The sequence below is a fragment of the Eleginops maclovinus genome, chromosome 8 (genome assembly GCF_036324505.1).
Source record: "Eleginops maclovinus isolate JMC-PN-2008 ecotype Puerto Natales chromosome 8, JC_Emac_rtc_rv5, whole genome shotgun sequence".
In the NCBI taxonomy this organism is placed as follows: Eukaryota; Metazoa; Chordata; class Actinopteri; order Perciformes; family Eleginopidae; genus Eleginops; species Eleginops maclovinus.
The window spans coordinates 192,028-203,724 of record NC_086356.1 but is presented as its reverse complement, the minus strand read 5'-3'; the positions used below and the strand labels follow the sequence as shown (position 1 = coordinate 203,724).

Genomic DNA, 11,697 nt, shown 5'->3' with positions numbered 1-11,697 from the left:
GCTAACAAAGCTAATGCTGCTAAGGTCCGGACTCCTGGCCCTGCCCCCTCCGCCTCCTGGCAGCGCCCCTTTACCCGGCCACGCGGTAGTTGGCGTGGAACTCGGGTGTGATGTCACAGACGCGCCGCAGTAGGTCGCCCAGCACCGCCTCCCGGTTGCCTCGGTAACTGGTCTGGATCAGACCCATCCGCTCCACCGTGTCCCGGTCCACCTCCACTGCGCTGTTGCCATGGGAACCAAGGGCCTTGGGGGAGGGGGGTTATACAAATAAATGAGAAACAGCAACTGACCGGATAATAAGAGACATTAAACTATTTATTAACTAAAACATAATCTTTATGTTGAAGGGAAACAAATGTGTTCTCTGTTACGGAGAATAAATAGGGGATGGATGTCCGGTGGGTCTGCTGGGGGAGGGGTGGCAGGCAGCAGGCTGACAGACTGAGATTTCTGAATGACATCCTTTTTTTCCTTTACGCTCCTTTCTTCTGGAGAGGAAGTAAAGAAACCGGAGCTCTGGATTTATTTGTTGTTGGAGGTGCGATATCTGACTCAGCCGCTTTAAGACCTGAAGACACTGTTATTTTAATGCGGGATCTTCACCTGAAAGTGGGCGGGGCTTAATTTCGACCAGACGTGACGTTAGCGCCTCGTGCTGTATTTTAAATCCCCTGTGTATTATGCATATTAATATACTGTGTGTATTGATATGCGTGTTACCGCCGCCTCCTTGGTCTTGAACTCCTTCTCCCTCTGCAGGCGGTACTGTTCGATCTCCGCCTGAGCCTCCTCCTTCGCCTGCTTCAGACGCCGGTTCTTACCTAGAGACAGCAAACATCATTATTAATGAGCATCAGGTATTATGTGAGAAACATGAGATTTAAACTTTACCCTCAGACAGGAAACACTTGATTTATTTTGTGTACAGCTTCATAACTATAGACCCTAACCCCAGGACCAGATTGAATGTGAAGATGGGAACTGGAGGTGTTTCTGTTATTCTGTCCACTGATCCAATCAGAGCCCTCAACTGTGACTCATTATGAGCACGTGACTAACAAAGAAACTCATGTTTAAAATATCTGTAACAGGGTCACATGATCGGTCAGCTGCTCTCTGTGTTTAACATTTGGAATTAAATAAAGAGAGCTGCGGGCATCACGTGACTCACAACGACACACTATTTCAATAACAGAGCTTTTCAAACGCGAGGAAAAGAGGAAGTTAGTTATTCTGAAAATGTCCCCGGTTCTGGTTTAATTAAATGTTTTTTAAAGTGTTTAAAGCAGAGGACCAGGCACCAGCGCACCAGAGGACCAGGCACCAGCGCACCAGAGCACCAGAGCACCAGCGCACCAGAGCACCAGAGCACCAGCGCACCAGAGCACCAGGCACACGTCTGTTAGTGTTTCTCTCTCCTCACAGGACCTCCGCAGCTCCCGGGCCTCGGCCCCTCTCTATCCCTCTCTCCCCGGTTGTGTACTCACGCTTGCTGGACTCGGTCCCTCTCTCTACCCGGGCCTCGGTCCCTCTCTTTACCCGGGGCTCGGTCCCTCTCTCTACCCGGGCCTCGGTCCCTCTCTTTACCCGGGCCTCGGTCCCTCTCTTTACCCGGGCCTCGGTCCCTCTCTACCCCTCTCTCGCCGGTTGTGTACTCACGCTTGCGGGCCTCGGCCACCTTCTCGGCGGCTCTCTTCTCGGCCTGCAGCAGCTGCTGGATCCCTTGAGACTGACTGGCCATGATACCGGGTCTAGTTCTGGTTCTGAGAGGAGGATAAAGATGAGGTTCAGATGAAGGTCGAAGGATCCTGTCTGACTGTCAGCTGATCACGAAGCAAGTCACGTGATTCTGTCACGAGCGTCTTCTTCGGTGGTTTTAAAGGCGCGTTCCGCCCCCTGCTGTTTGTTTGTATACAGCCTTCTGTTCATAGAGCTTTTCTAAGTTGGTCTATCTTTATTATGTCATGGCTTTTACCTGCTGGATCCCTTTGACTGTGACGCTGTAATCAGTGTTGGGCAAGTAACTTCCAGCATGTAATCCAGTACATGTTCCTTACTCCTGTCTTCTTAAAGTAATAAGGAACATTACATCATCACTGTCTCTGAACTGTGATGCATTACTCTACTCTGAGTTACTCTGAGTCACTCTCACCAGAATAACCTCTAAAGTTTGTCTTTAAATGCTAACATGTAGTTTACTGCAGCTCAGTAATTAAAGCTCTCTATCTGGCAGTACATGCTGAACATGAGGGAAGAGCTAGAGGTTAAACTGCTGCTCCGTTTCAGTGGGCTGGATAATATGTAATACCGGTACCGTGACGTCTCTGTGTGTCATTAATAACATGTGAGTGGAGCCTCTGCACGGCCCTGTGACCTGCTGGATAGGAACCAGTCTCTATGCAGCGTTAGCTCACCTGCTCATTGGTGAGTTAACGGGGATTTGGCTGACAAGCTTTCTAAAAGCTGGAGATTCCACAGAGGACAGAGGCTGCAGATCTTCAACACTCTGCCACGAGGCTCTGAAGGTCTCAGGGTTCAAGCAGCAGACCCAGAGAGAGAGACCTTCTGTTGCTTCAGCCTGCAGCTCTGCACTGTGAGCCTGCAGCTCTGCACTGTGAGCCTGCAGCTCTGCATGGTGAGTCTGCAGCTCTGCATGTGAGCCTGCAGCTCTGCATGGTGAGTCTGCAGCTCTGCACTGTGAGCCTGCAGCTCTGCATGGTGAGTCTGCAGCTCTGCATGGTGAGCCTGCAGCTCTGCATGGTGAGTCTGCAGCTCTGCATGGTGAGCCTGCAGCTCTGCATGGTGAGTCTGTTCCTGCAGCTCTGCATGGTGAGTCTGTTCCTGCAGCTCTGCATGGTGAGTCTGTTCCTGCAGCTCTGCATGGTGAGTCTGTTCCTGCAGCTCTGCATGGTGAGTCTGTTCCTGCAGCTCTGCATGGTGAGCCTGTTCCTGCAGCCCTCTGAACCAATAGGAAACCGGCTCACTTAGTTACTATTCCACTGCAGTTGTTTCTCGGGTGTCGGAATGTCTCGTGATGTTTGTGAGTTCTTAGAAACTAAACACCACATCATTTAAAATGTGATGTAACTGTTACTGAGAGGTAACAGGTATTATATTACCCACATTTCAGAAGTACTGCGTTATATTACTGCGTTACAGCAACAAGTAATGCATTACTGTGACTCCTTACTTTTGTAACGCGTTACACCCAACTCTGGAGGTAAGTAATCATAATAAAGAGTTCAGATTTTACTTCATTAATCCTGCTGTTCCTCTATACATCTTTATTTCTATAGGTGTCCTTTATACTGGGGACACTGGGGACATGTCCCCCCCACTTTGCATTAGGATCATTATTAATATCATTTTGTAAATAGCACAAAGAATTGAACATGTCAAATCTGGAGGACTGTTGTCCCTTTGTTTCTGGTGTTTCTGGTGAACCAGGGGGAGCAGTTTGGACCGGAGACCCGTCACCGTCAGTGGTGCTGAAGAGAGAGCCAGGAGGAAGAGGTCCTGCCCGGGGTCAGACTCACGCCTATGATTATTTTAATAATTTATTTTATTCTCCTTTTGATTTCTTATGTCTAACTGTATGAGCCTCTGGTGTGAACGCTTTATCTCAGAGCTATATAAACGTAAAATGTCTTGATGTCATAATAAAGAAAATATACTTTCAATAAATATTTTCTGTCTTTATTTCTACCTCCTGGTTAGCCTGCTGCAGGAACTAAACACCTATCAATTAATAAAGCTCTGACTAATATTTACAGGTGTTCCTCCTTCAGGAAACATCGCTCTGCACACCTTTACCTTTTATTAAAGAACAACCGTCAACATGTTCACTTTTTATTCAAAAACAAAAACACTCAACTGACATTTTTACCAACTTCAGTAAAAATAAAAAATCCTGACATCACCCCGCCGACATCACCCCGCCGACATCACCCCGCCGACATCACCCCGCCGACATCTCCCCGATGACATCACCCCACCGACATCACCGTGCCGACATCACCCCGCCGACATCACCCCGCCGACATCACCCCGCCGACATCACTCGGTCAGCCACAGTTTGAAGGTGCGGTCATATGAACTCGTCGCGATCAGTTTCCCGTCCGGGGAAACGTCGACGCCCATCACCTGGAGATGAAAACACGTCAATGTCCCGACCAATCAGCAGCAGCAGCGTCTGAACAAACCAATCAGAGCACAGCGTTCTTACCTTCCCCTCGTGTCCGGCGAGTGTCTTCAGCGGCGTCCAGCCCGGGTGGCTCCAGACCTTCGCCGTGTTGTCGTAGGCGCCGGTCAACAGGAAGTGACCGTCTGTGGCTGCAAACAAACAGGAAGTGACCTCAGAGACATTAAGGATAGGAGAGAAAGAGCTGAGGAATGAAGGAGTGTTTACGCTGGAAGCGGACCGCAGAGACCAGGTTCTGGTGGGCGGGGACTGTGTACAGACACTTCCTGTTCCTCAGCTCCCACACCTTACAGGTGTTGTCTCCACTTCCTGTCGCCAGGTGATGCCTGAGAGAACCCAGAAATATAATTGATTAGAAAATGAATTGAATTCGCTTTATTAAAAACATCAATAATTCAGTCCTAAACATTATTATAAAACAAAGCCTTTCAGTGAGCCGCTCTGTGATTGGCTGTGTGTAAAGTGAGCTCCTCTGTGATTGGCTGACCCGTTGGGGGAGAAGTGTAGGGTGTAGATCTCCTTCAGGTGTCCCTCCAGGAACATGACGCAGCGTCCGGTCCGAAGATCCCACACCCTGCCGAACGAATCCAGCCCTCTGATTGGACGAGAGGCAGAACATTATATATCTTATATATCTTAATTATATTGATGACAGTTCCTATTTGTGTCACTGAGGTCGTACCCGGTGGCAGCCAGCGAGCCGTCGGGGTGGAAGCTGAGGTCATGGACTCCTTTGCTGTGACCCTCCTGATGGAGGATCTCCTCCTGGACCTCCAGGTCCCACAGACGCCACGACTTGTCATAGCTACACACACATACACATATGTATAAACATATGTGTGTGTGTGTGTGTGTGTGTGTGTGTGTGTGTGTGTGTGTGTTACCTGGATGTCCCCAGGAATCTCCCTGATGGATGCCAGGAGACGCGAGACACTCTCTCACTGTGACCCTCTATGTCCGCCACCGGCTCATCACTACGGCAACCAGACAGACAGGTGAGGGATAGACATGTGAGAGACAGACAGGTAATAGAAGCTAATATGGGGCTTTAAAAGAACTACAGCACGGACTTCACATCTCCTTCCCCCTTCGTCTCCTTGTCTCTTCCCCCTTCGTCTACTTCTCTCCTCCCCTCTCGTTCTCCTCGTCTCCTCTTCCCCTCCTGCCTTGTTCTCCTTGTCTGTTCCCCCCTACCTCTCGAGGTTCCACAGCTTCACGGAGCCGTCTCCAGCACAGGAGGCTAAGCTGACATCTGATTGGTCCAGAGAGACTCCGGCCTGTGGGCGGAACACGATGGCGCCCACGTTGGTATTGTGTCCTACAGCCAATCAGAGAGCAGAGGGGGCGGAGTCAGAGTGTCTTCACAGTAACAGAAAATGTGTTACACACCACACACACACACACACACACACACACACACACACACACACACACACACACACACACACACACACACACACACACACACACACACACACACACACACACACACACACACACACACACACACACACACACACACACCTCTCAGAGTGCGCAGCAGGCTGCAGTCGGGGACGGACCACAGCTTACACAGACCGCTCCTGGGGGGGATAGCATATTAGCATTAGCTTCATCACAACTGTGTGTTCAAGGATAGCTGCTGTCATGCTAACAATGTGCTAATGCTAAAGTGGGCGGGGCTTGGTACCACGAGGCTGTGGCGAGCATCTTAGAGTCGGGGCTGAAATGGCAGAAGCTGATTGGACGATCGTCTCCGATCTGACTGCAGAAATTATTCAGATTCTGAGAAGAGAAGAAGTTATAATGTTAATATAATAACATTTAACATGTATATATAACATGTTATATGTTATATGTTATATGTAATGTTTAGGACATGGTGCTCTCACCCTCAGGCTCTTTTGCTGCTCTTGTTGTCGGATCGCTCTGGTCGCCTCGGCAACATCCTTCTGAACACGTGCCTCCTCCAGACGCCTCATCGCCCTGACGGACCAATCAGAGCAGGTGAGCCACAGCCAATCAGAGTCCTCCCATACTACAGACATTTAGTTACAATTACACACACACACTCCCTCTGATTGGTCGCTGACTCACCGTGGCAGAGAGTATTTGGCCAACCAGAGGCGAGCATCTTTCAGGGAGGCAGAGCCTTCGTGGTACCAGGTCTGCTGGCACTGTGATTGGTCAGAAACACAGGACATGTGTTTTTTCTTTCTAAAACTTTATCAGATCTGTTCAGGAAACCTTGTTGTTGTTGTTTACCTCCTCCTGGCTCCTCTTGCTCCTCTCATCCTCTCGCCTGGATTTCTTCAGAGCGTCAGGTCCGACCACCGAGAGGACTCCTCTTAGTCTGAAAACACACACACACACACACACACACACACACACACACACACACACACACACACACACACACACACACACACACACACACACACACACACACACACACACACACACACACACACACACACACACACACACACACACACACACACACACACACACACACACACACACACACACACACACACACACACACACACATCATTCTAGTGTTCCTGTTCCAGGCCGCCTGCTTAAATAAAGTTTTCCCCCACCTCTCCCTGCGGTCAGCTGGTCCCTCTCCGAACAATATGATTGGCTCTCCCAGCGCTCGGAGACCGGCCTTCACCTCGGCGTCGTCGGTGGAGACGGTGATCTGCCGCGCTCGCCGCCGCCGCTCAAACGCTGCCAGCGCCTCGTGCTGATGCTCGCTGACACGCTCCTCCATCTCCATCGTCTCTCCTGTAGGGGATCATGAAAAACGTAGTCTCACACACACGCCTGTAGATCAGGTGTTTTCTTGATAAAATAATAATACTACTGTTGTTTCTACCTGAGGAGATGTTGATGTTTCCTGCCTTGATGCCGGCTTTCAGGGCGTCCCCCCCTCTCCCTCGCTCTCCCCCCAGCCTCTCCCTCTCTCTCTCCTCCAGGCTGCCATAGTAAACTCGACTCCTCTTCATCACCGGAGCATCATCATCGTCAGACATCGTTACACCGCCGAGGCTGCTGGGAAAACTGCACAGAAAACAACATGGAGACAAACAATAAATAAATAAAGAAAACCAGTTAAAGCGGTCGACCCACAGACAAGACTTCTGGGTACATCTGAATAATGACTTAGAACTATAGAGCTCTAGAACTATAGAGCTTTAGAACTATAGAGCTATAGAGCTTTAGAACTATAGAGCTTTAGAACTATAGAGCTATAGAGCTTTAGAACTATAGAGCTCTAGAACTATAGAGCTTTAGAACTATAGAGCTTTAGAACTATAGAGCTATAGAGCTTTAGAACTATAGAGCTCTAGAACTATAGAGCTTTAGAACTATAGAGCTTTAGAACTATAGAGCTATAGAGCTTTAGAACTATAGAGCTTTAGAACTATAGAGCTTTAGAACTATAGAGCTTTAGAACTATAGAGCTATGGAGCTATAGAGCTTTAGAACTATAGAGATATAGAGCTTTAGAACTATAGAGCTTTAGAACTATAGAGCTTTAGAACTATAGAGCTTTAGAACTATAGAGCTATAGAGCTTTAGAACTATAGAGCTTTAGAACTATAGAGCTTTAGAACTATAGAGCTTTAGAACTATAGAGCTATAGAGCTTTAGAACTATAGAGCTTTAGAACTATAGAGCTTTAGAACTATAGAGCTTTAGAACTATAGAGCTATAGAGCTTTAGAACTATAGAGCTTTAGAACTATAGAGCTTTAGAACTATAGAGCTTTAGAACTATAGAGCTTTAGAACTATAGAGCTTTAGAACTATAGAGCTTTAGAACTATAGAGCTATGGAGCTATAGAGCTTTAGAACTATAGAGCTATAGAGCTTTAGAACTATAGAGCTTTAGAACTATAGAGCTTTAGAACTATAGAGCTTTAGAACTATAGAGCTATGGAGCTATAGAGCTTTAGGACTATAGAGCTATAGAGCTTTAGAACTATAGAGCTATAGAGCTTTAGAACTATAGAGCTATAGAGCTTTAGAACTATAGAGCTATAGAGCTTTAGAACTATAGAGCTATAGAGCTTTAGAACTATAGAGCTTTAGAACTATAGAGCTTTAGAGCTATAGAGCTTTAGAACTATAGAGCTTTAGAACTATAGAGCTATAGAGCTTTAGAACTATAGAGCTATAGAGCTATGGAGCTATAGAGCTTTAGAACTATAGAGCTATAGAGCTTTAGAACTATAGAGCTTTAGAACTATAGAGCTTTAGAACTATAGAGCTATAGAGCTTTAGAACTATAGAGCTTTAGAACTATAGAGCTTTAGAACTATAGAGCTTAGAACTATAGAGCTTTAGAACTATAGAGCTTTAGAACTATAGAGCTTAGAACTATAGAGCTTAGAACTATAGAGCTTTAGAACTATAGAGCTTAGAACTATAGAGCTTTCGAACTATAGAACTATAGAGCTCTAGAACTATAGAGCTTTCGAACTATAGAACTATAGAGCTTTCGAACTATAGAGCTTTCGAACTATAGAGCTATAGAGCTTTCGAACTATAGAACTATAGAGCTTTCGAACTATAGAGCTTTAGAATTATAGAGCTTTCGAACTATAGAACTATAGAGCTTTCGAACTATAGAACTATAGAGCTTTCGAACTATAGAGCTTTCGAACTATAGAACTATAGAGCTTTCGAACTATAGAGCTTTCGAACTATAGAACTATAGAGCTTTCGAACTATAGAGCTTTCGAACTATAGAGCTTTAGAGGGTTAGGGGTTAGGGTGAGCCGGAAAGCCTGGTAGCATAGTGTTGATAGCGCTAGCTTGCAAATTGCCGAGGCTAGCAGTGTGCGTGAAATCAACTCTTACAAAAGCTCCACAATTCACTGAAATGTGGAGAATTGTGGGTTTCATCCTCTAATTCTTGTTCTTCAGAACACGACCATCATTTGGGTTTCTGCTCCAGGGGAATAGTGGTGAAAACAAAAGCAGCCACTTGTTCTTCACATCTTCTTCCTGAGGTATGGAAAACAAAGGAAGGTTTGGTTCGCAGCGAAAGTGCAGCGTCTCCTGGCCATGGCTCCTCCGCTCGGGTCGGCTTTAGGGAGTGGCTCGCGCTGCTATTGGTTAGAATTCAGTCCCGTATCACGGTGAGGTCAGTGTGATACGGAACTGAACCAGGAAGTAAAGAAAGGAATCCAATCGAGGCGTTTAAGGCAGGGGGGAGGGATATGGGAGAGAATCTCCCTCTGGCCTGAACTTTGGGATTTTAGCTTTTGCAGACCTATTACACACAGACATAAATAACACACTACAGGAAAGGGAGAACCCCAAGAAGCATAATATGGCCCCTTTAAAGCCGGCACCGCTGCGGTGGAAGCACGAAAAACCAGATCTTATCGGCTCCAGCGCCGGAGGAGGAGGGGTCTGTGTTCAGAGAGGGGGTCTGGCCTGGTGCTGGAGTTCATTGGCTCTCAGGTGATGCTACAGAGTAATCCAAAGGTTATGTAACCAGTTACTTTCACCAGGAAGGAGTAGAGTAAGGGATTACTCGCACTGGTTATAATAAAACACAGTTTAATGACGAACAGAGCAGTTTGTGGATTAATAAATTGGCTCTTCGGATGCTAGCTTCTTTATATTAATAAGTTAGCTCTTCAGATGCTAGCTTGTTAGTATTAATAAGTTAGTTGTTCAGATGCTATCCCTTTCAGCTGTAAGCCTGTACATCTCCTGTGGGACTGATTCTAATGAATACATCTACATGTCAAACAGATTCTGATCATAGTAGATAAAGTAAATATATACAACTGATTCTGAGGACAAACGCAGTGATGCTAACGTTAGCATTAGCTCACAAACATCAGAAACACTGCGTCTCTTTACGCCACAGTTCACGTGACCCACTCCTGCACATCTGCACGTGTAACACACAGGTGAGAGACAGGTGAGAAAGACGTGCTTTAACCTAGTTTGATGTTTCAACGTTAGAATTGTTACCTGAAGAAGAAACGGAGCGGAGATCCCGAACCACGTGATCCAAACGCATCAACTACTTCCGGGGGAAAAGTACTTTTTCCGGTTTACGGAGTCTTAGCAGCAATAACACGAGAGGATATAAAACAGCGATATCTCACCTGTCTAACCTGTCAGGGTACCTGTCAGACGTCAAAAACACCTGTCGGAGCTGCAGCCTGAAGGTGAGCGAGGAGCTTTGATCTGTTTCTGGTTAAAATTAACGTTTTACTGCTTAACAGTCGTTAGCATGTTAGCTTAGCATCTTTCTAATGTTCATATGAACCAGGGTTTATTTGTATTTATTATTAGTTTGTTATTTAATTATTATTCTTTCTTCTGCGGGAGATGTTTATTATTTGTTTTCTTATTGTACTTTTTAGTACAATACTTAAAGAGGTGTGTGTGTGTGTGTGTGTGTGTGTGTGTGTGTGTGTGTGTGTGTGTGTGTGTGTGTGTGTGTGTGTGTGTGTGTGTGTGAGATCTGAAGATGTTACGGAGGAAGCCGACTCGTCTGGAGCTGAAGATCGACGACACCGAGGAGTTTGAGAGCGTGAAGAAGGAGCTGGAGGTTCAGTCACACTTCTATATGAACAGTAATATCAGTCACATGACCCAGAACCATGACATCATGGGACCAGAGGAGTCAGCAGAGATTTTCATACATTGATGAAAACATCTTTAACTATTTATAATATAACCTTTTATCAGATCTATATTTTTATTTTGTTATTATTCCCCCACGGGGATTAATAAAGGTACATCTTATCTTATTTATCTTTGTATTTCTCCAGGCAAAGAAGCGTCAGCGAGAGGAGGCGGAGTCAGGTGGAGTGGGCGGGGCCTCTGTCATCAGTGTTGACATCATCGGGGCTTCAGGCTCCTCCTCTACAGCGGCGGGGAGGGCGGAGCTTATCAACGAGCGAATTGGATACAAGCCCCACCCCAAACCGGCAACACTGCCGACCTTATTTGGAAGTTTACAGTTTTAGTAAATAAAATGTTTCTTCAGAAGTTTCACTTCCTGTTTACTTCTGGAACATAATGATGTCACTATGAATAGAATAGAAAAAGAGAAGGAGCCCTTAATGGTCCCACAAAGGAACCCTTACTGGTCCCAGAGGGGAAATGTACATTCTGCATCTGACCCATCCTAGTGTTGGGAGCAGTCGGCGGCCATATGTACAGCGCCCGGGGAGCAGGGTAGAGAGCGATGCCTTGCTCAGGGACACCTCGGTAGACGTGGTCTTTCAGCGACCTGAATCGGTGACCTTCTGGTTCCCAGGCCAAGTCCCTACAGACTTCACCACCACCACGGCTCACTAACATGTAACACCTGCTCCTATTGGCTAGCATTCCAACACATTGTACATGATAGGCTACGAGGCGGGACATCTCTAAGCTGGTTTACCAATCACAGGAGACTGGGCTCTGGTTTCAGACAGAGGGTGAAGAGAGGTGCTGCAGCACAGGCAGGAT

At 46.6% G+C, this 11,697-nt stretch overlaps 3 protein-coding genes across 5 annotated transcripts in view; 1 reads left to right on the top strand and 2 right to left on the bottom strand.

Moving 5' to 3' along the window:
* atp6v1g1 (ATPase H+ transporting V1 subunit G1) overlaps positions 1 to 1,916 on the bottom strand; it is a 2,396-nt gene extending 480 nt beyond the window's left edge. The window contains exons 1-3 of the mRNA XM_063890069.1: positions 1,660 to 1,916; positions 721 to 821; positions 1 to 244 (exon numbers count right to left, since the gene is read on the bottom strand). The exon at positions 1 to 244 is cut by the window's left edge and continues 480 nt beyond it. Coding sequence (XP_063746139.1) covers positions 71 to 244; positions 721 to 821; positions 1,660 to 1,741 — 357 coding nt within the window. The 5' untranslated portion in view covers positions 1,742 to 1,916 and the 3' untranslated portion in view covers positions 1 to 70. The remainder of the gene's footprint in view (positions 245 to 720; positions 822 to 1,659) is intronic.
* Positions 1,917 to 3,833: 1,917 nt separating this feature from the next.
* prpf4 (pre-mRNA splicing tri-snRNP complex factor PRPF4) lies at positions 3,834 to 10,678 on the bottom strand. Of its 2 annotated transcripts, XM_063890068.1 has the most exons (16): positions 10,204 to 10,678; positions 9,073 to 9,219; positions 7,083 to 7,267; positions 6,805 to 6,991; positions 6,467 to 6,554; positions 6,299 to 6,378; positions 6,094 to 6,187; positions 5,892 to 5,986; positions 5,726 to 5,784; positions 5,396 to 5,519; positions 5,086 to 5,175; positions 4,884 to 5,006; positions 4,689 to 4,796; positions 4,409 to 4,527; positions 4,226 to 4,332; positions 3,834 to 4,143 (listed from the first exon to the last, which is right to left on the bottom strand). In XM_063890068.1, exons 3-16 carry the CDS (start codon positions 7,237 to 7,239, stop codon positions 4,057 to 4,059), a joined length of 1,518 nt encoding a protein of 505 aa, XP_063746138.1. In that variant the 5' UTR covers positions 7,240 to 7,267; positions 9,073 to 9,219; positions 10,204 to 10,678; the 3' UTR covers positions 3,834 to 4,056. The 2 variants fall into 2 exon arrangements, with proteins under 2 accessions (XP_063746138.1, XP_063746137.1); XM_063890067.1 differs by lacking the exon at positions 9,073 to 9,219 and having other exon boundaries at positions 10,204 to 10,677.
* cdc26 (cell division cycle 26 homolog) lies at positions 9,782 to 11,232 on the top strand. Of its 2 annotated transcripts, none has more exons than XM_063890071.1 (3): positions 9,782 to 10,403; positions 10,701 to 10,789; positions 11,013 to 11,232. In XM_063890071.1, the coding sequence occupies exons 2-3, from the start codon at positions 10,709 to 10,711 to the stop codon at positions 11,208 to 11,210; spliced, it is 279 nt and encodes a 92-aa protein (XP_063746141.1). In that variant the 5' UTR covers positions 9,782 to 10,403; positions 10,701 to 10,708; the 3' UTR covers positions 11,211 to 11,232. The 2 variants fall into 2 exon arrangements, with proteins under 2 accessions (XP_063746141.1, XP_063746140.1); XM_063890070.1 differs by having other exon boundaries at positions 9,868 to 10,403; positions 10,709 to 10,789.
* The last annotated feature ends 465 nt before the right edge of the window (positions 11,233 to 11,697 follow it).

Coding starts and splice junctions, on each gene's coding strand:
- prpf4 (XM_063890068.1), bottom strand. CDS start 7,239: ATGTCTGACGATGATGATGCTCCGGTGATGAAGAGGAGTCGAGTTTAC. Junction 5,176..5,395: donor AAGCTGTGGAACCTCGAGAG/GTAGGGGGGAAC, acceptor TGGTTGCCGTAG/TGATGAGCCGGTGGCGGACA. Junction 4,333..4,408: donor CTCTGCGGTCCGCTTCCAGC/GTAAACACTCCT, acceptor GTTTGTTTGCAG/CCACAGACGGTCACTTCCTG.
- cdc26 (XM_063890071.1), top strand. CDS start 10,709: ATGTTACGGAGGAAGCCGACTCGTCTGGAGCTGAAGATCGACGACACC. Junction 10,790..11,012: donor GCGTGAAGAAGGAGCTGGAG/GTTCAGTCACAC, acceptor GTATTTCTCCAG/GCAAAGAAGCGTCAGCGAGA.